General features: G+C 40.7%; 1 protein-coding gene across 2 annotated transcripts; it reads right to left on the reverse strand.

Moving 5' to 3' along the window:
• Positions 1 to 27,013, reverse strand: TMEM237 (transmembrane protein 237). Of its 2 annotated transcripts, none has more exons than XM_034785992.1 (13): positions 26,805 to 27,013; positions 23,148 to 23,179; positions 21,774 to 21,784; positions 21,020 to 21,076; positions 19,286 to 19,399; positions 18,050 to 18,170; positions 16,772 to 16,932; positions 12,713 to 12,836; positions 11,071 to 11,262; positions 5,492 to 5,565; positions 3,957 to 4,050; positions 2,495 to 2,616; positions 1 to 247 (listed from the first exon to the last, which is right to left on the reverse strand). In XM_034785992.1, the coding sequence occupies exons 1-13, from the start codon at positions 26,832 to 26,834 to the stop codon at positions 180 to 182; spliced, it is 1,200 nt and encodes a 399-aa protein (XP_034641883.1). In that variant the 5' UTR covers positions 26,835 to 27,013; the 3' UTR covers positions 1 to 179. The 2 variants fall into 2 exon arrangements, with proteins under 2 accessions (XP_034641883.1, XP_034641884.1); XM_034785993.1 differs by lacking the exon at positions 26,805 to 27,013 and adding an exon at positions 24,210 to 24,794.
• Between the last annotated feature and the right edge of the window lie 88 nt (positions 27,014 to 27,101).

The raw sequence follows: 27,101 nt of genomic DNA on the forward strand, positions 1-27,101 counted from the left end.
ATCTTTGGAATTTTTTAAAATAGCATAATTAAAATAAAAGATCCATCAGAAACAAGTTTATATAAAACAATACAAAAATACAAATTTTGTTTTGTAGAAAAGCATTATATACAGGTACAATACATATAAGTGCTAAGTCCTCAGTCTCAGCTACAGTATTTGAAGATGCATTTTCTGCACTACGATTGGACATTGAGGCCTTTATCCAGCTGAGGAAATTCTTCTACTTCAGCATGAAACATCAGTTCTGGAAGAGAGAAAAAACAAACAAACAAAAAAAACAGTATTTTTTTAATGCTTTAGTGAAAAACCATATAAATTATTGCTAAATATTTCCTCCTGCTTTTCTCCAAACTTCCTCTTCGAGTTGTCTTCTAAATAATATCACCAACACCAGGGCCATCCCTAGCTATTCTGGGGCCCAATGCAGGCACACACCCCCCCGGAAGCCGGTGGTGTGGCTGGGGCCGGGTTGCTGCACTTCCCGCTGCCAGTGAGTGCAGGCCCAGCCCTGCTGCAGTCCTCAGGGGAGTGGGGATGGGGCTGGGGCTGGGGCAGAGCAGGGAAGAAAGAGGCAGAGCAGGGGCGGGGGCCCTGGGGAAGAGGTGGAGCGGGGCTGGAGCAGCACGCAGCTGTGCAGGGCACCAAGTAATTTAGTGCCCCAAATTTCCTGGTGCCCTACGCAGCTGCATACTTTGCGTATGGGTAAGGAAGGCCCTGACCAACACCTTGATAATGGCAAGAGACATCCCTGTCCCCACCAAGCTGCCATTGTACTAAAAGCCTTAGTATGATGAGGAATGTTCAATGCCAGCAAACCACACACAGCAGCATCCTCCATTTGGACTAGTGATATTATCAAAAATAGAAATTGCAACATTAACTAACCAGCCAAGTCAACATCAGAGAGTTTTAAAAATTACATTAGAATCAGAAAGCAGAATTCAATTTAGAATATTATCAATTTTTATCTAACTGGCAGCACATTTAGCTGAGGAAAAGCTGGATCCACCGCATTTGTTGATGCCCCTGCATATGCTGTTTCAGATGGTGAATGAAGTATGAACTTGTTAAACTGTTTTTGAATAGTTTTGAGTTTCCTTTGGTTTGTTTGAGATAGTCCTAGGTGAACCTTTTCAGAATTTCTCTCTCAAAACTTTTAAGGAACTGTCCTAGTCAGTGGTTAGAGCCTGGAAACACAGAGGATTTCTGGGCCAGATCATGCCATCGGCTCACCTTGGGCAAGTCAATTTCACCTCTTTGTGCCTCAGGTTCCCCACTTCTAAGGCGCTTTTCAATAATGCTACTGTATATTGCTTGTAATCCAAAGATTTTAAAATCCAACTGGATTTTTGAATTTCAACTCACCCCCCAGCACGTATGAATGACACCAGGAAAGGGAGCAGGGGACAGCAGTGGACTGAGATATAAAAAGTTGTCAAATATTGTTGTAAAGCAGCTTGAAGAAATATTCTAAAGCTCCATAAACCTACAAAATATTATCAAAGAGGATTTTTTGTGTGACATCAGTTGATATGTGATTGAAACCCATGCAATCTATATATTCACTGTAGGTTCACTTGACTGTCTGAGCTGTGCTCGGTACAAGTCTGGGAGGAGTGGTAAAGGTGGCATTAAGCCACCTTTTGGTTCCTGATCCTGGCACCAAAGGGTACTAGCTCTGGTCCAAGATAACAGAGCAGCATCCAGGCACCGCACCAAACAGACAAGGGGACTACGCACTACCCCTGAGCTCTGGAGGTCCCAGTACGTTCAAAGCCTGCAAAATTTGAACTGAATAAGTAATTCAGTCATCACACAATAAATGACGGACTATTGCTGTGTGAGGGAGATTAATGGGCCTGTATCACTGGATGGGGGGGGGGGCAGGTTTGAGGGTGTAGGAAGGTCTAGGTAAAGACTACTCCTGCTTTTCTTGTCTGTTGAAAAGAGTTTGCTGCCCAAGCTGTATTGTACATACATACAGCAAATGTCATTCGTGAAATGTGCACTTTAAAACGTAATATAGTTTTCTAATATATAAGCAGAGTACATAGTTTTCAAAAAGTTTGAACTTCGTTAAATCAAAGTCATGCTTCTCTCCAAACAGTACCATATTTCAAAACTCATCTTATTTTGCTTTAGCCAGGACAAATTACTGGTTAGGTTTCCTTGTTTGATTAAAACACCTAGGGGGAAAAATTCCATCCTACAGCATTAAAAAATGACATTATTATTTCCTCAAACTTAAAAAAAATCAGAAGAGACCAACAAAGGACAATTTCATTCCAAGAAATGAATTCTTTGGAAAGTTATGCATATTCAGAGGAAGAGAGAGAGAGGAGGAGAAAAAAGGATTATAATAGAAATGTTTTATCCTTAACTATAGCAGTGATACACTTCTAAGGACCAGTTCTGAACACAGAACAAAGTAGATTTGGGGGAGTCAAAGGAACACAGTCTCCAAATTTCTTCTAGGCTTAACATCCCATACCTTCACTGTGATCTAGCTCTGGTCGGTAAGATAAGAAGAGCCAGGATAGCCCAACCAGAAGAGCTACCACCAGATTCACCACAATCCATGGATGAAGAATCTGTTCCTCTGCACCTGCGGTCCTGAAAAAAGCATTAGATACTTATTAGAGGGCAGATAGCGAGGCTTATCCTGGTGTGTATATATTATTATTTTAACAACTTCTACCATGTAGCAGTCTGGCAGCAATATGCTTTAACTGGAGAAATTAAAAACACCAAACAAAAACAAAAACTGAACAACAAATGTTTCTCACAACATGTTCTAAAGGTTCTGGGGTCTGAAGAGCTGCAGAGGAGAGTGAATGCCAAAGGCTATGACCCAACTGAGAAGCCCCACTACCTATCATGGAGTGAGTGTTCAAGTTAGATGTCAACACCAACCCCCTTCCCTAGCTGGAGACAGAAAACAAAGAGTAGGATTAAATGGTCAATTGTCATCCTGGCAAAAGGTTAACAACAGGGGGCCTCAAGGTTCCATACTAGATCCAGTGTTGTTTAATATATTTATTAATGATCTGGAAAGGGGAATGAGTAGTGAAGTAGCAAATCTGCAGAGACAAAGTTTTAATTATGATTGTGACAGAGTGGGATATGTCTATATCAAATTACCAATTCTGTTTTTACTTTGTGTTGAACACTTGTCTGAACTTGCCTAAGGGCTGTATTCCAGACAGCTGTCCTGCCTAGGAAAGGAGTATGACACCTTGTTGAAGGACTGTTTCTGAGAGCCATGAAGACTGCAGACTGGGAACATCAAATTTGATTCTGTCTCAATTACTGGCCCACCCTCCAAGAAGCAATGGTCTTTCTACACAGAGGCCAATAATTCTGCAGTATCCTCTTGATCAGTCTCTTTTTATGACACTTTTTCCTAATTTGTTGGACACAGGGTGACCAGATAGCAAGTGTGAAAAATCAGGACAGGGGGTGGGAAGTAATAGGAGCCCATATAAAAAAAAGCCCCAGATATTGGAACTGTCCTTATAAAATCAGGACACCCTGGTTGGACAGAATAGATCACCTCCTCCAAAAATGACACTGGCACTCCACAGATTGATCTGCACAAGGAAAGAAAATGTGCCACCTCTGTGAGGTGCCATTTCAGTTTGGTCACTTCCAAAACAGAGGCCTCAGGACTGAGCCAATCAAGGTGTATAAAGGATACATTTAACCATTAGACACAGCGAACCCTATCATGTGAGTTGCTAAACACCCTCAATTCTCAAAGTCATCAAGGGCTCAGTTTAAGGTCTCAAATGCAAAAATATTAGGACAGGTTTAATATTGGGAATCTTTTATAACACTTTTAGATGTGTACTATATGACATCACTAAGCCACTGTTAATTAAACATTCTTACATGGTCTGTGTCATAGAAGGGGCAAGAAAATGTTAAAAAATAATGCAATCTAGATTTCCTACCAGATGCTCCCATTCTCCGAAGGTGGTGTATAGAGGTTGATTCTGTCACTTGTCATCTGCTGGCTCAGAGACAAGATGAGAGCAACAAAGTATACTGGGAGAAATGGAAAGAAATTTGCAGCTTTCACTAATTTTACATAAAACACTATCTAGTCACAAAATAATGATTTTTTACCTTGCTCTCTCTCTCTCCCTCCACCCCACTGTCTCCAAAGTCATAGAATGTGCTGCTCACTTCCACCTCCCAGTCTTTTTCTCCAGCACTCTCCTTAACTCCTCAAATCTGACTTCTGTCCCCTGCATTCTACCATCCTGACCAAGGTCACTAACAACTTGATGGCTAAGTCAAAGGGATATGTCATTACTCTTGCTCTACTTGGTACATGTGCTGCATTCAAAATGGGAGAAAATAGCATTACAAGGGGTAAGGAAGAGAAAAAGGATTCAGAAGCACTAAAAATCCCATCACTTATTCCAAATTTTTACATGAGACTAGTTAGTAAAACATTCAGCTCTTTGACCCTCCATTTTTATCTAACAGACTGAAGTGCTAATATTTAATACAGTACTGTAATTTTTTTTTAACGTAGAGAACAATTAGGGATGAAATTTCCATTAACACTAGTGGAGATTGCATGTTTAAACTCAGCACTGAAAATGTATGCCAAGATGCATAAAGGCTGTAATTTTCTGCTACTGAATGTTATGGTCTGCTGTATACTCACTGTCAGGGTTCCCTCCCCACTTTGAACTCTGGGGTACAGATGTGAGGACCCGCATGAAAGACCCCCTAAGCTTATTTCTACCAGCTTAGGTTAAAAACTTCCCCAAGGCACAAATCCTTCCTTGTCCTTGGATGAGTACTGCTGCCACCACCAAGTAAGTTAGACAAAGATTTAAGGAAAAGGACCACTTGGAATTCCTGTTCCCTCAAAATTCCCCCAAGCCCCTTCACCCCCTTTCCTGGGGAGGCTTGAGAATAATATACCAACCAAATAGGTTAACAAAGTGAGCACAGACCAGCCCTTGGGTTTTTAGGACACTAAAAACCAATTAGGTTCTTAAAAGCAGAACTTTATTATAAAGAAAAAGTAAAAGAAGCATCTCTGTAAAATCAGGATGGAAGGTAATTTTACAAGGTAATCAGATTCCAAACACAGACAATCCCCCTCTAGGCAAAACTTTAAAGGTACCAAAAAAAACAGGAATAAACCTCCCTCATAGCATAGGGACAATTCACCAGCTAAAACAAAAGAAAATCTAACACATTTTCTTCCTATTACTTACAATTTGTAATCTTAGAGGCTTAGTTCAGGTATGGCTTTGGGAGATGTATTTTCCCTGCCCTGATTCCTCGCTGACCCGGAGAGAACAAAGGAACACAAAACAAAAACCTTCCCCCACAGATCTGAAGTATCTTCTCCCCTTATTGGTCCTTTTGGTCAGGGGCCAACCAGGTTATCTGAGCTTCTTAACCCTTTACAGGTAAAGGAGGGATTTTATGCTACCCTTAGCTGTATGTTTATAACACTCACAGAAAGAGGCTATGGCTGCTGGATCCAGGGTCAGGAAGCCTCGCACTGCTACTGATGCTTTAGCCAAGTCAATCCTGAACAGATATATATATATAAAGAAATGAAGGTTACTTATTTATAATCAAAGTTCTTCAAGATGGCTCTGTGTATGCACACTTATGGGTACTGTGCCACCTTATGGTGCCCTGTGGTAGAACATTCTTCCAGCAGTGTAAGAAGCAGTCTCATGCCCCACCCCCCGCCTCAGTCACTAACGTTCTGAAGCCAAGGCTGTAAGGGGTAAGGTGCCCTCATCACTTCAGTTCCTTCCACCACAAAGCCAGAGAAACCAAACAAACAAGGACTCTGACAGAGAGAGAAAGTCTGGTGGGAAGTGTGAATATGCAGAGCGATCTCGAAGAACCTTGATTACAAGGAAGTAACCTTAAGTTCTTCTTTGCATGGTTCTGCATATTCCCTCTTAAGGGATAAAGCGATAAGCAGTGCTGAAAACTGACCTAGAGCCAGAACAGAGTCCTAATTGAATAGAGACTGTAGCACCGCTTTACGAAATCCTAGAGGCCAGGTTCAACGCATAATGTTTACTGAAAGTCCAGGTTGCAGCTCTGCAAATTTCAGCAACTGGCACCTGCCTAAGACAAGCGAAGGAAGAAACCACAGTGATAGAATCAAAGCAGGTACAGGAACTTTTGCTAGTGTGTAACATTCAGCAATAAATCGTTAATCCATCAAGATATAGTCCGGAAAGAAACCATATAATCTTTTCAATTTTTAGCATAAGACACAAACAATCTTGATAATTTACAAAACCTCTTAGTTCTATCTATATAATAAGCCAGGGTCCTTCTGGCATCCTCCTTATTAGAACAAAGCCTCGGGGGAAACCAGCAAATTAATTGTCTTTTTGATGTGAAAATCAGATATCACCTTAAGTAAAAGCCTGGGATCAGGTTGGAGAACTACCCTGTTTATGAAAAGAAGTTGGATCAGCCAAAATGGTATTCAATTCACTCACTCTGATGGGATAATGAAAGCCATCTTGATATATCAAATGATATAGAGAACACTCAGCAAAGGGTTCAAAGGGCAATTTTACCAGCATGACCCATGCTGCATGGGCAATACCAAATTAAGATCCCAGGAAGGGACAGGATCTCTGAGAGAGAGAGAGAGAGAGAGAGAGAGAGAGAGAGAGAGAGTCATCTGATAAACCTTTAGACTAAACACAGAACAAACAGCAATCTTTCATCAATTAAAAGTATGATATGCTGAGATGGCTGCCAAATAAACTTTTAAGGATGAGTCAGATAACACTTCAGGCTTCAAGTATATTAATTATTCCAGAACACAAGGAACGGAAGCAGATACAGGGGAATCAGGTTTTCCCTTCATCAATGCTTGAAATCTGGTCCAATTTAAACTAACAGCTTCTAGTGGACTGTTTTCTAGAGTTAACTAGTATGTCCTGCACAGGCAAAGAAAATGACTGCTCAGGAGCAGACAGAGTCAATGTCCAATCACCCACGCCATCAGGTGAAGAGACTGTAGGTCTGGGCAAAAGATCTTTCCCTCCTGCTGAGACAGCAGGTCTGGAGACTGAGGAAGACACATAAAGACTCTGCTGTACAGTTGCAGGAGATTGGTAAATCACAGTTGACATGGCCAAGTCAGGGCAAAGAGAATCGTCTTTGCCCTGTTCTGATATAGTTTTCTTCCTACCTTCTGGATCAATGGAGAGTGGGAAAAGGCATTACATTAGAGTCTTTCCCCAGTGGAGAAGGAAAGCATCCGACAGGGATAGACTGTTTCTGCCCGCTCTGGAATAGAAGAGGAAACACTTTTTGTTGGACCTCATTGCAAACAGATCCACATATGGGTGATCCCAGCTGAAGAATATGGTCTGAACCAACTGATACTTCAAGGACAATTTGTGCACTGTCTCTGCTAAGTCGGTCTGCAACTACATTGTTTTACCTTGCCAGATGCAAGGCCACAGGATAGACATCAGGAAGGAGACACCAATATTATAGATTTACAGTCTCTGCACACAAGAGCAGAATGAACACCCATGCTTGCTGATGTTCTACACTGCCGACATACTGTCCGTCACTACCTGCACCACCCTCCCTTATAGGTGAAGAAGGAAGTCTTAAGGGCCAAACAAACAGTTCTCAATTCCAACACACTGATGTGCAGGGTGTCTCCTAATAAGACGAATGCCCTTGAACTATCCGCTGATTAAGATGAACCCCCCTAACCCTTGCTTGAAGCATCCAACTTGACTATCAGAGATGGATCTAGGAGACTGAACTATATACTTCTGAACAAATTGTTCTCACTGACCACCATTTCAGGGAGGCTATGATGTTCTGAGGTATGATGATCAACATACGGAGGCTGTCCCAACTTGCTCTGTAGACCCAAGACATTCAATGCTGCATAGGTCTCATTCTCTGATAACAAAACGAGTAACATAAGTAGTTGCTGCCATAAAGCCCATGAGACCCAAAAAGAATTTTATTCTTTGAGTAACACACCTCTGAAATCTTTCATCTGGTAGAAAAGCTCTCCCTTCCACTGAGTCTGGTATACAGCTTGTAAAGGGAATCCTTTGAGTAGGTCAGAGAATTGATTTCGGGTGGTTGAGAAGAAGTCCAACAGCTGAAAAGAGATTAGTTGTAAAAACAATATGGCTTAACAGGTCCTTGTGTATAGCAGCTTCAGTAGTCAATCATCCAAATGAGGGTAAACAAAAATACCCTCATTCCTCAAATGAGCGTCTACCACAGGGAGGCATTTTGTAAAAATTCTGGGCACTGTGGAGAAGCCAAATGAAAACACCTTGTACTAAAAACGGCATCCGGCCACCATGAAACAGGGGTACTTACAATGAGTGACAAATCAATATAGGGAAAAAATGAGTCATTTAAATCAAGAGTTGTGAACCAATTCGTGACTGAAAGCGAAGAGATGTCAACATAGGGAACCGGAACTTCCAAATGTGCTTGTTCAAGTTGCTCCAGTCTCGTATCGGATGAAATCCCTTCTATCCTTCTTCCACACCAGAAAGTAATGGGAATAAAAGCCATGACTCTGCCACCGCTCCAGTATTTGGGGACCTCCACAACTGCTCCCATCCAAAGTAATTTTTCTAAGAAGAATACCCTTGTGAGAGGGGTCCCTGAAGAGTAAAGGGTAAGGGAATATTGGGGAAGGATGATCATCAATCTTTTGAATTGTATGACACAGCCCCTTTCTATAATCTCTAGAACCCATTGGTTCGACATAATTTGTCTTCATGTGTTAATAAAGAGGGCTAGCCTCTTTCCAAAGAAGGGGGCTGACTGGTTCTTGATTTTAATCATCTTGTCAAAATTAAGGCTTGTTGTTTCATGATGAAGGCGCTGATGAGGAAGTGGATTGTTCAGATTTAGACCTCGGGCTGAAAAAGGCTGTCTCTGGAATGCTGCAGGTTGTTGATATTTTTCATGTCTCTGACCTGACAAAAAGTAAAACCATGGTAGAGCTGTCTCTGGTACTGGAAAGAAGGAGTAGAGGGTCTACTCCTAGCACAGGAAATCATACCCAAAGAGTAGGCAGTCGATCTCATGTCCTTTAGTTTTTCTGCCTGCAGAAGGTGATCCAGAGGGTGGTACAAGGAGAGCCACAAGTCTCTGCACTTTTCCTCTATCTTCCTCCTGGAAAGGATCCAGGTCTGGATCTGAGACAGAATGCACCAGGGATAACAGCAGATCCAGAGAGAAGTATGGAGATCCAGCTCTTTTTGAAGACCCTGTATGGGGTCCCAGGAGGAAGAAGCATAAGGTGTTCCAGGAAAAGACCAGCAGCACTTTCTGACCACTTCTTCCTAACAGGAGACAAGGGAGAAGATCTTGGAACCAAGATAACATGCCTCTTTTGGATGACTTGTGTTTCACACTCAGAACTAAGACGTGAACTGGAGCTGGAAGATGAACTTGGGCTGCCGTGGCGACAAAGCTCTCCAGAACTGAGGATATAGCTGGAACAGAGCCAGGAACTGACAATGGATCTGACAATGTGGATAACCTCAGATCCAACATTATAAATAAATCCATCTTCCTTGTTACTGAAGTCAGGTCTGGAACAGATCTCCACTTTGGAACTGTAGACGCCCTGTCAGAATCGGATGGATCTGATAGTTCTAGTTCTGATGCCCAGGAACCGGCACTGCTAACAGTGACCATTTAGTCTCTATGCCCCTTTTTCTTCAGTGCTGTGACAGACTGAACTAAAGGTGCTGATGGCCCAGATTCTGATACATCAATCAGTTCCATCTTCCTGGATCCAGAAGTGGAAGTCAGAACCAACTCTGTTCCATAGGAGTTCCATCAGGGCCAGGTAGCGGGGACGAACGAGATACACAATCAGTGGCCAAACTCTCTCTCAACCTCTCTTCCAGAACAGGGGCAGTCAGATCCAACCACATGGCACTTGCTTTGGACATCTGTAGCCTCAGGGGCTTAACGGCGGTAATCTGCAGGAACCAAATCAGGCCCTGACAGAGGTTGCAGCTTCTTGAAGCCATTCAGGTCACAGGGGCAGAGACTGGTCTCTTAGAGCTAGGATGCAAAGCCTGAGTGGGTCCAGAGGTTTTAGCCTTGAGAGCTTCCTTTAGAAAGAGGAGCTCTTGCAAGTCTCCCTATCTTTACGGTCTCTGGGAATAAAGGTTTGGCAAATCAAACACTCTGTAAGAGACAGTCCTTCTTCCAGGGACTTAAGGCACCGCACATGGTCATCGGATAGTGGGAAGACAGCCACGCAGGAAATGCACTTCTTGAGACCTGGCTTCCTCTGTTTCTTCATTTCCTTCATAACCCAGAATCAGGAAAAACACAAACTCTACATAATTAGCTAATACTAACTATTCCTAAGAAACAAGAAACTCCAAAGAGACCGGAGTAGTTCACATCTGACCAGGCATATGGTTGGAAGCAACTGAGGTGGTGAAGATGCTCCTCTCCTATATAGCCTTGCCCTCAGAACACCAGTGACCCTGACAGGAGAGGTGGGAGACACAAAAGAGCTCTAGCTTACACAGCAAGAGGAAGGATCTACCACAAGGTACCACAAGTGGGAACACACAGATCCACTCAGGGAAGAAATGCATCTGACAAAGTGGGTATTTACCCACGAAAACTTATGCTCCAATACGTCTGTTAGTCTATAAGGTGCCACAGGACCCTTTGTCGCTTTTTACAGATCCAGACTAACACGGCTACCCCTCTGATACTTCAGGGAAGAAAAGCTCATTTAACACTGTACAAGGAGACAGTAAATAACGGTCTCCTTTGGTACTTTACCATTCTGTTATTTTTGCAAAACGTATGTGTATGCATCCGCTACATTCCCTTAATGTAAAAATATATGGCATATATACATAGAAGATAAATCTTCTTTTGTCAAGGTAGAGCAAGGTAGAACTAACTGCAGCAAATGAAGCAATCTGTAGTACATCCTGTCACAGGTGAGAAAAGTGCCACAGAAAAAGGGGATGTATGGCATACAAATTATGTAAGTTATACAAATGAACATTTTACCTGTCAAAGGCTGAAACTGTGCTGATAGCCAACAACAAGTAAAGGAAACTCTGAGCAGGATATGCTAAGGCCTTGTACTGCTGTAGCAGGTTTGAGAGAGTGGATAGCTGGTTTCCTGCTAGAATGTATATTACAATAATGTTCCACACAGCATAGCCAGCAAGGAAGCCATGAGAAAAGAGTCCAATCACCCTAAATGGATAAGAGATTGTTAGAGTTTTTGAAAATAGCTGTAATCTCAGCAAAAGTTCATGGTCCAGATTGTCATAGAAGCTAAAGCTCCATTCCATCTCTGCCAGGACAGAAGAATTGTTCTTTACATATAATTTTCTAGCAATTTGTCCAGTCTAGTTTAAAAAGTCTCAAGCAATAGGGCTTCCACTTCTTCCCTTGAGAGACTGCTTCACAGCCTAAGAGGTCTTATTAAGGAAATTTTTCCTGATGTTCAGCCTTTTCTCTATCCCATTACTCCTATAGTTATAGGAGTTGTATTCCTTTGCAATGCTCTAAATAATTCCTCTCCAAACTTGATGTTCATACTCTTCAAATATAGAAGCTATGAGCACTCCTCCCTGCTGTAGCCCCCCAATTCCATTTTAGTAGTGTTTTATCCAAACTATATGCATCTTTTTTCCCCCAAGTCAGTCCCTCCAGCCCAATGATAATTTTTGCTGTTTTTCTCTGAACTCCTTGCTATCGTATTGCCCAGAAGTGAACACAATGTTCACACAGTACAAATACACCAGAGCCAGATAGAGAAGAGCTATTATTTTCCTGCTCCATATCATAATGTCTCTGCACAGCCAAAAATCACACTGGCCTGTTTGCTACTATATCACATTGCAAACTCACGTCTAATTTGATTTAAATTTTGCTCCTAACTCTTTTTCAGCATTACTAATTTCCAAGTTTTCCCCTCAGGAGCTACATATTTTTCAAATATTTTCTTCCCAGATGCATTACAGTAGTTACGTATATCTCATTTTTAATCTCTTTCCTCTGTAGGTCCCTTTGTATTACTTCTGTCCTCACTAACATTTGCACCTCTTTCCACTTTGGTTTCATCTGTGAATTTCAAAGAGTTTATTACTTCTTCAAGATAATTTCTGGACTTAACACAATCACTAATCACCTCATACTAGCTCATTACACTACTATTTATCATTACATTTCCCTTAGGGTGTTACAACCTCTTTTCAGGCTAGTCCATTTGCCTTTTTTCTACAAATGGTACACTAAAAGCAGCTTCTGAATTTAATTCAAACTAAAAATCTGTTCTTTTCTAAAATTAGACATGACACATTTATGGTCTCTCCTACAGTTTAAATTCTGGCTGCTGTACTTCAACTTTCCCCCCTGCCTCTCAAAAGCAGGCACTCTCAGTCAAAACAAACCAAACTATACTATAATTTGCTAGAGTGCTGAGAAGCTTTAGGCCTAGTCCATCAATAGAAAAGTTTGCAGTTATTCAGTTCTGCACTCATCCATTGTTTGTTGAGTGTGTCCAAAGAGATTAAAAGAGACATTTACAAGGTAGACAGAAGGTGTTCACTTCAAAAGGATTCCCTAGCCAGAGAGAAAAAGAAATGGATTTCACACAAAAGTCCCTTTTCTTTCATCAAAATATTGACCTATCAGATACCTGAAACCACGGTGCACTGAGAGTGCCACATCCCTAGTGGTCCATAAAGCCTTTACATCCATAAATACATCAATGTTTTCTGTGGTTTTAACCAATTCTGTGCGGTCAGCTGCCTGGAAACGCCCTGAAAAGAAAAACAACCTTACTCAATCATGGAGATTATTACTACTTCCTATTATTTGTATTGCAGTAATACTTTGCCCCTTGTCTACACTAGAAAGTTTTATTGACATTCTGCTACCAACATAGCTATTTCAGTAGAATGCATTTACATGAGTACCAGTGCAGTGTGTCCTCAGGATCAAGTTGTATCAGCAAAGGACATGCTGCACTGTAAGCAGGAATCCCAGTGTCTCCCATATCACCATCATGCACACTATCAACCAGGAAATGTTTGCATTATATTGTGGGATATCATCACTCCTCTCTGGGAACTGTGGGAGTTTGGGATCAAACCCATAATCCACTCTTTCATGCTGTTTTTAAATCCCTCATTTCTTACATCCAAAACCATAGATGCTGCACAGACCAAAGAATCTCTCTTGTCTATTTTACGGGATTCTTTTATATTTGTGGAATCTTGGTAACCCATCATATAAAGGGGATACTGAGGAGTGGATGATACAGACCGTGAATGAAAGCAACCAGCTGCTGTAGATATTCATTGACTAGCTGTTCACAGGGGAGCGGTGGTTCTTGGCACCAAATGGTGGGACCAGACTGTGATGCAAACTGGGATGACCTATAGAACTTTTGGATGCAAAGGGTCACATTCCTGGAGTTGTGTTCTGAGCTCACCTCAGTCCTGTAGCACAGACACTCCAGAATGAGAGCTGCTTTAATAGCAGAGAAACAGATAGCAATCACTTTCTGGAAGCTTGCACTCCTGGATTGCTATCTGTCAGTAGACAATCAGTTCAGGGTTGGAAAATCGACAGTGGGGATAGTCCAGCTGCACAGGATTGTGACTCTGAGCAATGTGTAGGAAATAATAGATGGATTCTTCCCTAACTGTGGTGGGGTGATAAATGGAACACATATCCTGATTCTGTCCCCTGCTCCTACCTTACAGCTGAGTACATAAACAGTGACAATCCCCAAGACGTCCTGGCAGAGTACCATGGAAAGGTATCCTACCAGGATGAGAGAAATGTTTCTCACACAGAAATGTCCAGAACTACTCACTTGTTACAGGGGAGCAAAAAACTAAAGATAAATGGTCTTCTCTGCAAGGGGCAGAAGGCCCCTGGGACTCCTGGAGAGCCAGTGAACCTGTCCATATCAAAACCCTCCTTCCCCTCCCAAAGCTACCCACACATTGTTTTTAATCTCTTTCCTGATCTGGATGCAAGTAGTAGGATTTGGAGTTGAAATCCTGCATCTAATCAGTTTACAATGGATTTTCTGCAAAAATCACATACATTAGTATGAATGCTCACTTACTGGGTTCTGTGTAGCTTACAGTCAGTGCAAGTATGTTTTCTGTTTTTAACATACTGAATTGTACTTGGTTATTGTCAAGCATTGCCAGCAAAAGTACTGAGTATATATTTGGAAATGGTTTTGACCGCTTTATCCTGATTCTCTGTTTGTATTACTTAGAGAATTTTTCACTTGACCAGAGCTCAATCTGCCAGTTCACACCCTGGAAATAAACTGGTTATTTTAAAACAGAATTCCTTTGTTCCCTGCCCATGCACAGTCGGCTGCCAATTTGAGGCCAATTTTAACAAAAACAAACCTGATTTTAAAGAACTAAATGTTTAAATTCAAAAATTCGCATGCTTGTTTTGTTAAAATATTATGCTCGCTGTTGAAGTAAAAAAAATCCAGAATACATAACGTTGTTGTTTTAGTTAAATAAAACAATTTAAATGTCTGTCTGGTGATGTTCTCCTCCTAATACATCATGGCAAGAAAATCTTCCAAATATTAATGATTAACCTGTTGAATTGGAGATAGTTCACCTCTCAATGACTTCATAAATATCTGCTTCAGTTACCTTTGGTAAATGAAATAACCAATCCATTTTCTGATATAGCTGTAAAACTAATCTGAAAAGTTTTCAAAATAAATCACTTTAAAAATGTATAGTGTAGGTTTCATTTTTAGAAGGTACACATCTATCTCTGAGTTGTGAAGAATATGTATTAAGGTTATAACAACCAACAAGAATACACTTTTATGTAGAAATCCATGATTAAATCGAGACTTCCTGACTAGTGATTTAAATCAAATCTACCCGGGCTCCACATATTAGTGGCACCTCTTGGGGGAAGTGCCAGACTTTTTGTTGCCTTCCTTTTTCTTCTGTAAGCTTACTGCAGCTCCTTCCCCTTTGCCTGGCATAGGCCTTCATCCTTGCTGTGTCCCCCTGCTTCTGCATCTCCTTTGCAATATCAGTATATACACATCTTGAATCCTGTGGGAATCCACAGCTGTGCCTGTACAACTCCATCTGCTTCACAGACTGAGGAAATCCAGGACCTCTTTCCTGGAACAGGTAGCAGCACAAGGTTTAGTTGGAATCATGCTTGTACAAGAGTGCTTGAGGAGGTGGCAGGCAGGTTAAGAGGTATTTCCAAAACATGCTGGCAAATTTAAATGGGAGGCAGGCTTCCAGTTACTGTGAGCCCTGTGCAGCAGAATTCAAAATTTTGACCAGAGGGGTCACTGCTGCTGGGACAGCTGCAGCATTGTGGGCTTGTTGCTGGAGGGCTGCATTTGCTGGTACAGATATTTCTGTCTTCTCACAGGCAATTTGATTGCACAACTATCAGGGCCGGCTCCAGGTACCAGCCCAGCAAGCAGGTGCTTGGGGCAGCCAAGGGGAAGGGGCAGCACGTCGGGCTCTTCAGCGGCAGGTCCCTCAGTCCCTCTCAGAGGGAAGGACCTGCTGCCGAATTGCCGCTGAAGAAAGCGGTGTGGTGGAGCTGCCGCCAAAATGCCGCCGATCACAATCATGGCTTTTCCTTTTTTTATTTTCCACCGCTTGGGGCGGCAAAAACCCTGGAGCCGGCCCTGACAACTATACTGATAGAGGTCTTATGTCACTTGGTGAACTGATTTAATTTTGCCAGCAAAAGTTCAGGGCTTTGTTGGGTGGACTCAGTTTTTAGTGTGGATGTATGCAGAGCCGTGCTGAATAAAGTTTTGCCAGTAAAACCTTCTAGTGCAGACCAGACTTTAGAAATCTCAATCAGGATGAGGGCCTTGTTATGTGGGGTGCTGCACAGGGAGGAAGCATTTAAAACATTTTGGTCCTTATGTTCCATAATACTTACCAAGACCCCAAAACACAACTAGTTTCAATAATAGCTTCAGAACAACTACAGTTTTCACTTAAAAGAAAAATGCTTTAGCATCCCATTTTGTCTCCCATAAAAACCCCTTTCATCCCTCTTCCTTTGTATTCAAAAAAAGTATATGAACATACAGGCCTTCCTATAGTATGTTTTCCCTAAAATTTCTCACCAGGGTAGCAACACTGAAAATACTAGCTAGATAAATCTCCGTCATCTTGACTTGCTCTGAACAGGGTCAGATTGCTCTGTGATTAAAAAACTAGTGCTTGTGGGACTCATGTCAAGATGAGTGCAATAGTAATTCTTGCTTTCCATTCATTTAACTTAGGGGAGCGTGACATTTTCAGACAGAATGCTCTACTTCAGAGTACACAATGATATATTTTAAGTCAAATTACACATATGCAGAAATTTGATAGCTTTAAAAATACACCTTTAGCCCGATATAACGCTGTCCTCGAGAGCCAAAAAAATCTTACCGCGTTATATCCAACTTGCTTTGATCTGCCGGAGTGCGCAGTCCCACCCCCCCGGAGCACTGCTTTACCGTGTTATATCCAAATTCGTGTTATACTGGGTCATGTTATATCGGGGTAGAGGTGTATACATAAGGCCACATGCTCAGGTGGTTTTAATGTTGTAACTATTTCTGCAGAAAAACACATCTGGACAACTTCTCTTTTTTAACAGGACAGCATTAACTTTTTCATTATTATTAAAATATCTGAAGTTACAAGAATGAGAAATTACTTACGATTTTTTTCAACAAACACCTTGCTCACAGGCTGGCTAGCACCAGTGGGAACAGCAAACACAGGTTGCTGATCTGGACTTTTTGTTTGTTCATCTTCAATAATGTCCTCTTCCTCCACTCCCAGTTCATTGGAACATTGCATTTCTGCTGGCCGAGTCTTCCTATCATCCCAGGATATGTGGAGAGAAAAAGAACAATGTCTAAAGCTTTAAAGACTAATGCTCTAATACTGTAAACACATAAGTACATGCCTAATTTTACTGCTATGAATAGTATGGAATACTCACCTATAAAAAGTTTCTTCTGCGTGCAACTGCTTGTAGGATTAGAGCCTAAAATTCTTCTTTACGGAAGCATAAAATCACCATCATCAAGCAAACCCCCAATAACTATTTTAATATTTTACTTTTGTTTTGTGACAAACCACTCAGGTGGGAAAAGAAAGACATGAAAAGATTATTGTAATAGAAAGAATGCAGAAGAAATAAGTTAAAGAAAAAATCTAAAGAAATTGAAATACTTAGGCAGGAAGAGAAGCAAAAGTGTTTTAAAGGAGCAACATTCAGAAGCTGAAGGAAAGTGGAGACAAAATAAAGAGCAAAAGTAATGTTCTAACAAAGTTAAGAAATAAGAGTGAAAGTTCAAGAAAAGCAGAAATCAGATGATTAGGTTAGATCTACACTACAGACTCCTACCAGCACAGCTATGTCAGTCAAGGGTGTGAAGAGGTATGATCCCTGACTGCCATAGTTGTGCTAGCTGAAGTCCCTAGCCACACTTTTACTTGTATAGCTTGTTTTATTTGTGGGAGGTTGTTTCACAATACCAGTGAAAAGCACAGTATTGCTGCATCCACACTAGGATCACTTTTGCCAGTGTAGTGGTGGTATTCCTATACCATTAAAGGACTCTAGTATAGATATGGCCTATGTTACATATTCTGATTTATTTTTAATGTATGTGATTTAAGTATTGTATTTATACTATCATGTTCAAATTGTAGTGTAGATTTGAAGAAAGATTAAATTAATAAATTGCCAAAATGTACCTCAATATTTCTTAATACTAAATTCTTAGCATTCACTGTGACCATGGATTAAAAGAACAAAGTTAATCCCTGACCCTGCAAAGCTTTACACACACGCTTATCTTTGCACACTGAGTAGTTCCAGAGACATCATGTCATTGCAGGGTCAGGGCCTTAAATACTAACATATATTAATACATTATCATAGGTATTCTTCGACAAGAATTATAAAGCACCTTAGAAGCTCTCACTTAGTTTTTTTTCGATGTTTACGAATCACTGTTTCTTCAGAGGGCTGGGGATCCATGCCATTTCCAGTCTGAAAAAAGGATGTGTTGGGCACATTCTGCTGGGTGAAAGAGGTCTCAGATTCTGAAGATTTAAAACAAACCACAAAAATAATCTAATTTGCAAGCTAGTACAGATTAGGAAATGTATGCACTGAGACAGTTGTATAACTATAATGCAATCATTGTGAACAAAAAGCACCATGTTCGGAGTTTCAGTTAATACAAAATGTTAACGCAGGATTATCTATAATTCTCCACTTCCAAAATTTGATGTTTCCATTAATCTTGTGACAATTTTTAACCTATTTATCTTTTAATATACTTTTAACAATTTAGGAATTGTGATTGTGTGCTGCAGTACGGTGCCAGTAAACTAAAGTGTTACATGTTTTCAAAGTAACACCTCCAAGTGTTTCAAAGGCAGCTTTCACAGCAAGGACTGGTGTGCTGTTTGTCTCATTAAAAATATGAAATGTGGGATCAGCATTGGAAAGTAATTCTCTATTTTTCACTCTAAGAAATAATCAAAGCTCTTACATTATTTTTTATGATCACATAAAATCAGACCACCATTGGTCTTGAAATCTTTTAGCAGATGCAGACACCTCAACGTATTTGCTTTTGGACTGAAAATAGCTACTTGAATAATACAATATCCTAAAAAATATTACAAGATTTCTCTAATTTATTCCATTGTTAAAATCAGCAAATATTCAAATTCAAAAACTAGCAGTAATGAAACACTGGAACATTAAATATTCAAAACTCAGGAAATTCCAAAATATAAGTTTCTACTAGAATACTGATTTGGCCCCAATTCACATTATATATGCATATATTTTATGGCATAGATTATAAAATCTAGCAGCAGTAATAAAATATGGCTCATATTTAACAAGATAAACGGGAATAGAAGATACTACACAGGTGCAAGTCGGCAGAGTTATCACTCCAGTAGAAACCTGAACATCTAGAATTGCATGACGCTTGAGTGTTGGATTTCTCAACCTAATGCTTCATTGATATGAATTTTCACTCACTCCAAGGATTTACACCAGAGATGTCTTTGGCCTGTCATCAATGCAGATGGACTTATTCTAATGGCTTTAGAAATAGAAACTTAAGAAGTGGGCTAGCAAGACTTTATGCTGCCAAGCCTAATTCCATCTTCCATCCTTTCTGTCACTCTCCACATACCAGGAGGCATTCTCTTCTTCTTGCGTTTCCTCTGAGGTGGAGCATCCTGAACCTCAGGAGTTAGAGGCTCGCTACTCTCAGATGGCCGACGGACAGCTGCGTGAACAATACCCTCTGAAAAGCAGAATAAAAGAAAAAAAACTCAGTTCAGTGGTAGCGTGAGCCTTCCTGGGAAGGAAACCAAGGCATATCTGCACTTTGTATTTCCTTCTCTGTTTAGCTACTAGGTGGAATTCATGTGGAACACACTTTATGAACAATCCATCTCCTCTGTGTGATGTTAAAGAATACCTGACAATATTTAAATCTATTACAGAAACAGGCATAGTAGTATTTACTTGGATTTGTGTTGAGTCCATTCAGAATTTAGAGCACTTAGTAAAATGATCAATTTGAAAAGCATCTCATGGCTGTGGATGACTGTCCAGTCTCAAGGACCCAAGCAACTGAGGTAACCAGAAAGGGAAAAAAATAGCAAGAAAAAAATTCAAGCAATTTTTCAATGCTGTATCAGCACCTGCTGCTTTATCAGTAACCAGAATGGAGGGGGGAAAGCCCAATTACTTTAAGAAGTGGGCTGTAGTCCACGAAAGCTTATGCTCTAATAAATTTGTTAGTCTCTAAGGTGCCACAAGTACTCCTGTTCTTCTTTTTCCAATTACTTTAGTATTCAGACTATAATTCTAACTAATACCGCTTCAGAATAAAAAAATCATAATGTATAAAAACTATGACAGATATGGCAATTTCCTACAACATCTTTAGGAGATCTTATTGAATTACATTTAAATAGCTTTGGAGTCCATTGTATTATAAATGCAAGTTAATGTATTATTGTGGGATTGTATGTAACTTTTCCAGGGGAGAGACATGGACAATGCAAACCCTGGGAAATGTTAGGCACTTCAAGGACTATCTTCAAAAATGTAACGGAAAAGAAGAAACTTTCAGGACCAACAAAGTTAAGTGGGGTTTTTTTAGGAAATATATGGGGGAAGGGGAATGCAAATCCCCACGTCAGGACCTAACCTTTTGAAGCTACGCCCTGAGAGGAGAACCTCTGGCTCGCTGATTACCTATTTATGGTTTCTGAAGATCAAAGACTCAGGCTATATAAAGGAAAGGCTAACTGATGCATGGGGTGCTTGTTCTGAGGGAACAGCTGTTAAGAACTTGTAACTACAGAAAAACCCCATGGTGGGATTTGAAGAACTGCTCATGTCCCAGAGCCCTTGCTGGAGTTTGGGGTGATCTCTGGTAAGTTTATTAAAACAGTTCTTTTATTGTTTTTAATACGTTTTCTCTGTAATGCTTTCACTATAAGAATATATGTACTTGTTTATATGTTTGTAGCCTCTGAGGAGAAAGCAAAGCAGGCCTGCTTAGGCAATCTGATTTGCTGGGGAATTCGTAGTGTAGGAAGAGAACTTTGCAGCCCAGAAAAGCCCGAGTCAGGAGGAAGAGAGACACAGGTCTCAGCCCCAGAGAGGTGATGGCTGGGGAGCCAAAACCCTAAAAGTGGGTGCCCTTGCCGGAACATGATGGGGAAATACAAGTGCAATTGCTTTGAACTGTGACAATAACCAATGAAGATGAATGAGCCAGAAAGTCTAAAAGTTTCCCTGTTAGGAATGGTAGGTATGAAATCCAAATTGCTATTTGTCAGGAGATCAGCTACAGTACAGAGTTCCTCCAGCAATCCAAGTATATCTTTCACTCCTGGCAGCTTCTTACCCAGTGCATTTTTTCCTTTGGGCTTCTTTCTTTTTGGACGACTAAGTGGAATTTCATCTGTAGGATGTAAAATAAAGGAAGTAGTTACACACTATGGAGGAATCCATCCTCTCTTTCTAACAACTCTACCTCAACCAGAAAGGGGAATCCCTTTGGAAGTGAAGAAGATTGGAGTTTCCTAGCCCCCTTTTTACACAAGCCATGACAACTCTCATCAGCAGAGGAAAGAGAAGGAAGAGTAAAGCAAGGAGTGGGGAAGTAATAGAAAATAAAAAACCTCGCAGACTGCAACATATGTTAAAAAAACACACATAGGGTGGGCTTTAAAAAAAAAAGGAAATTATAATAATGATGCAACATAGAAAAAACTTCTCATATAGAGCATAGTGACCGATTCTGGTCACTTCACCTCAAGACAGATATAGCAGAGAATGACAACCGTGAGATGGGGCCTGCACAACGAGTGACTTTAAAGACTCTCTTCTCTTTTCTAAGCTAAATAACTCTCCTCTGAAAATAAGGCCCCTTTAAAGTGTCTCAAATTGACCATTCAACAGCATAAGGCACTTTCTAAAATCTTGATCCATGTACACATTAAGCACTAAATAAATAAATTATAATAGTTAGCAATCGGCTTTTAAGCAAAACATTAAAGTGCAGGCACTAAACTTTAAAAATAGGATCAACTGAAGTCAACAGGAACTGTTAAACAGAAGTATATCCATGCACAGCACTTACTACTCAACAAACTCACCTTGGCTTCCACTTCAGATCCAAGATTTTGCCATTTAAGTTAAATTAAAAAAAAAAAAAGTCAGAAAGGAATATAAAAAGAATAAGAATGTTAGTTTTGAATCAGTTACAACACAGAACTGTGTTAGAGCTCACAAAACGATTGGTTTATGGGGTCACAGAACTTACACATAAGAGCCGTCCACCTCCCCTGAACCCTAATTCTTTTTATAAACATTTGAATATGACAAGGTTGAGGCTGCTTAGCAATAGACAAAACAATAGTCTGTTTGCTTCTTGTGACTATGTACAGTTTCTTGATTTGTTAGCTGTTCATGAGATTAAAACTTTCATTTTACCTGGTTCTTTAATTGGAACCTGTCTTACTATCTGACAAAAACTAATGGGAGAAGTTATATGACAGTGAAGCAAGCAGCTAACAAAAAATATTCAGACTCCTCAATGGTGTTTATGAGCTACTATGTACATATGTCTTAAGGCACTGAAGAGGATTTTCGACTTAACAGACCATAACAACTGCCTTTCCTATCATCAAAATCTATCTTGGTTCATGGATCATTGAACCCTCAGAACCATAACCTTTCCATCTTTTGCATCAATATGGTATACATAGATTTTATTATTTATACCACACTCAAAAGTATGGTAGGCACCAGGCTGATTTAAAAAAGTCTCTGCCCCAAAGTGCTTGCAATTTAAAATATAGACGAGAGACAGCATTCAACAGCAATAAACAATGAGGCAAGGGCCAGGAAAGGAGAACAAGGGGTTGAAAATAGAAAAGTTACTGAGACTGAAATAGTTTTTAAAATCTTTGATGCATTTTCCCCCCTCCAAATGACAGAAACAATGAGATATTATGAATTAAACTGTTTCCCAATCTATTTACAATATGAAACTTCTTTTGTACTATATGATTGGAAAACAAGCATCCGATACCCCAAGACCTCTGGAAAGTCAAAGGAGGAAGTTACACATACCCAAATACTTACATTTTTAAGGTACCTTTTAAAAATTAGTAAAAAAAAAAAAAAAAAGTTTGCTGCTAAGCTAAAACTTACATAAAAATGTTAGTCTATTGCAAATTTTTGTGATGAAATACAAAACTAAAATAAAGCTAGGTTTATAATGAAATTGCTGACACAGCCTTAATCCTAGCTTCACAAATGTAAGTTTAATTTGATTTTAAACTTTGTTTAGCACAGAATTGAAAGCATATTTGTCTCTTTAATTCACTTAGCAAAATCTCACTGAAAATACAGTCAGTGAGAGCTTTATGAGATTTTTGTTGAGCTAATTTTTCTTAATTTCACATTTTTCAAGAATATTCCAGTTCACAAAAATTACCATATTTCAGATAATCAGCTAATCTTACCTTGGAACTGGGGGAAGGGCACGGGGTGGGCACTGAAATAAAAAATCTTCCATCAGTATGTTATGAAACCATCTCCCTTCTAAGCCCTTGCTAAGCCATTTCACAGAAACCAGCTCATTCCAAGCATGACCGACACATCCAACAAATATTAAGTCTTCTGAAAGGCGATTCTGAACATCACATACATAAGCAAATGTACACAATTGCATTGAGATCCTTGGATGGAAGGTGCTATGTAGAAATGTAAAATAGTATCTAATACACATTTGATGTCAATGCCTAAATTCTGATATGTGCTGTATTTTTGAGAGATATTATAGATCAGGGGCTCTCAAACTAGGGACGCCTCCGGGGGTCACGAGGTTATTACATGGGGGGTCACGAGCTGTCAGCCTCCACCCCAAACCCCCTTTGCCTCCAGCATTTATAATGGTGTTAAATATATTAAAAAGTGTTTTTAATTTATAAGGTGGGTCACACTCAGAGGCTTGCTATGTGAAAGAGGTCACCAGTACAAAAGTTTGAGAACCACTGCTATAGACACCTCAGAGGCATATGTAGCTGTTCTCTTTAAATATTTTTACTTCTCTTATAATAAATTACACAAACAGGAAAGTTAATTCATCACTCCAGTCAGTTATTGAAAATATTATCTACAAAAACACTGCCAAAAATTAGGCATTTAATATCAACATATTTGCAGATTATAGTATGAAGAGTTGTGGGTACTTTACTAGTGAAATTATAAATTTAGAGATAGAACAGTCCAACATGATAAAATGTGCAATAAAACACAACCTTTTCAAATTATTTTGACCATAACGTCAAAACAAAATTAAAACTACAAAATAATAAAACCTCTTGTTAACAAACTAGCTGAAGCATAGCTCACACACCTGATAAATTTTTCTCACCTAGAGAAAATGAGGCAGCTTAGATTCAGATTTTGTATTACATAAGTGAACTGGACAAAAAAAAAAAATCCCCATGCTTCAAAGACTTCATTTCAATTAAAAAAATACACAGATAATGTAATTAAAGGCTCCCTAGAACTGAACTCACCACTTGTTTCTTCCCCATATCATTCAAAGTCAGTCCTTGAGAGAGACACTGAACAGCTTCCTAAACCCGACAGTGTCGACTCTGACCTCAGCTAATTCTGCACTAAAAATAAACTCCTGATAGACAGGATTAGCTGGACATGAACCTTGCTGTCCCTGATATCGCTCTTATTTAAGTCTATGGGAGTTTTGCCATCAACTTTCCAAATGGAACAGCAGTAGGTCTTAATGCTGCTTGCAATTAGAAATCCAAGATCCCATGGCCCTTTACTCACAAGAGCAATCCTTATCCATACTAGTTTAATTGAAGCAAGTGGGACGTCTTGTGTGAGTGATGGTTTGCAGGATTGGCTTCAAATCTCTGTCCTGAGTTTTGGCCATGCAGAGACTGACAGTAAATAATATTTTCATGCAGGTGGGGCTGACCCCATCAATCAACATCCACCTAGCTAGCTGCTACTTACCTTTCCCATAAGTGTTAACAGAATTCTATACAGGGAATATGGCAAAAAAGTGACAAAATGTTGGTAAAGCGAGGATAAACCCAAAATCAGTCCAATTTTTGCTTATTTCTATAGCACCCATTATAAGGTTTCTAGAACACTGGGTAACTTTAAAATTAATATCTGAAAACCTTCAAATAACTTTATGTAATAATTCTGTATGCATTAAACATGTTTTGTTACCTAAATGTGATAGTTGTAAAGAGCTGTAAAGAGACCAAGAGTTTCTCTCAGATATTCCTCAAAAACAGAACAAAAAATTTAAAACAAAAACAGTTGCTGGCAAGGTCCTTTCTACTCAGATTTTATGAAAGATCCAGCACTGTGATATGTACAACAGTTTTAACTCCATTTCAGATTTCAAATGACCAGGACCTGAAAAACCTCTTTTCCCAACTCCATAGAAAAAGCATATTGCAGTGCACCTTTGCAGAGGAACATTATAATAAAACTACCACTAGATATTTTCTGTTTATAGAGCACCTTCCATGCCAAAGGATCCCAAAGTGCTCCACAAACTATATATGGGCAGGACTGCTGAAACTCAGTATTTGAGTGTGCCTGTACTGCTACAAGGGAGGATGGAAAGAACACTGGAACAAGTCTATTCTCTTGCTACCTCAGAAAAGTATCTTTATTGTCTAAGCAGGAATGCAGAGCAGACAGGATCTTGGTTTTTAAGATCACATCCAAAAGTGACCCAGGCTAAATTGCACTGAACTGAATTTATTTGCCATAGAAGTCAGCACTGTCAGGATTTAAACCAGTGGTTCTAGGGAGTATAGGTACTGCAAGTCCTGAGGTTTAGACCATTATTATTTTTATAGCTCTTTACATCTTCAAAACACATTACATTGATTTCAAAAAAACCTATGATATATACATATTTATTATAAGGATAAGGAAACCAAGACAGTAAGAGAGACTTGCCCAAGCCCACAACAGAACAGGGATCAGAAATTCCTGGCTGCCAGTTACATGAGACCATGACTATTTTCATGTGCAAAACTTTGCTAGTTATTTGATCAATGAAGGGGGGTTAATATGTCCTCTTGGAAAATATCACTCTTTTTGGTCTACACTGGGAGGGGAAGGGTTGCAAAAAAAAAAAAAAAAAACCTGGTGAACTCCAATAGCGACAGCACCAGTGTAAACAATGCTCCCACGAGCACTAGCATTTTTAATACAGTGTTATGTAGGTCTGAGTAGGGTTAACAACACTGTTAAAAAAGCTGGTGACCACAGGAGCTTGGTCTATGCGAGGGTTCCCAATATTGCTACAACTAGGATGCAACTGGAAAACACACACTGCCTGCTCTGCTATTCCAGCAAACTGATTTTAAGCACTGCTTTTAAAGCTGCAGTCCGCTAACACGGCCATGTTGGCCAGCTCGGATGGGGTGCAGAACTTTACTGAAAGGGCTTTTTAAAAAAACACTTTTCAAGATTGGTCTGTACCATGAACAGTTCTTAAACTACAGCTTTTAATCAAGAGCGGGGTCCCATTTGCACAATTGAGGTAGCAGAATCCATATTCAACACAGTTACTTAGCACGGCTGAAAATGCAGGTCAGGTTGTGGCCTCAGAAAGCTCAGGAGGATTAAAAGCCTCCATATAGTCTGTGTTACACACTGAACTGGGGCTGAAGGGGGGACACTGGGACAGGGAGATAGGGTGACCAGATGTCCTGATTTTATAGGGACAGTCCTGATTTTGGGGGCTTTTTCTTATATAGGCGCCTATTACCCCCCCACCCCTGTCCCGATTTTTTACACTTGCTATCTGGTCACCCTATAGGGAGATGTCAAAACCCCTGCCTCCAACCTGAGAGGAAAAGGCTACAAAACTCAAAAGTAACTCTGAGAGTTCACCCTCCCATCCCGTACACTCCCCCCATGTGGGGGCCTTACCTTCCCACCCTTTCCCCAACCCACCTACACACGGCCCCCATGAGGGAGCCTCTCCCCACCTGCAACCCCCAACACATTCCCCCCACAAGCGAGCCAGCCACAGACGCCCCCTCCCTGCGGGAACCTGCCCCTCCCGTACCGCCGCCCGCAGCCCAGCGAGGGAGCCGGCGCAGGCCCCTCACCTGGCGGGGTCCCTGCTGCGGGGTCTCCATGCCGCGCTCCGCCCGCACAGCCCGCCGCGCCCGTCGCCAAGACGCTGGAGACGCGGGGGAAGGGGCGGGGGCTGCCGGGCGGGGATTTCCGGGCGGCACCAGGGGCTCAGCTAGCGGGCTGCGGGCCTGGAGATTAACGCGCCCCAACCCCGCCTGGGCCCAGGCTGCACAGCGAGGTGGGCCTGCCCCCTCCCCCCCAGCAGCAGGGACACCCCCCGGCCCGGCCGGAGCCCGCGGCTGCTGATTCCCTCTGCCCAAGGCGGGGGC

The sequence above is a fragment of the Trachemys scripta genome, chromosome 11 (genome assembly GCF_013100865.1).
Source record: "Trachemys scripta elegans isolate TJP31775 chromosome 11, CAS_Tse_1.0, whole genome shotgun sequence".
Classification (NCBI taxonomy): domain Eukaryota; kingdom Metazoa; phylum Chordata; order Testudines; family Emydidae; genus Trachemys; species Trachemys scripta.

Excerpts from the sequence above, each read along its gene's own strand:
- TMEM237 (XM_034785992.1), bottom strand. The coding sequence starts at position 26,834 with ATGGAGACCCCGCAGCAGGGACCCCGCCAG. Across the intron at positions 18,171-19,285 it reads GAAGAAGAGAATGCCTCCTG|AATCTGAGACCTCTTTCACC; the intron begins GTATGTGGAGAG and ends TTAAATCTTCAG. Across the intron at positions 11,263-12,712 it reads TCAGTGCACCGTGGTTTCAG|GGTGATTGGACTCTTTTCTC; the intron begins GTATCTGATAGG and ends TTATCCATTTAG.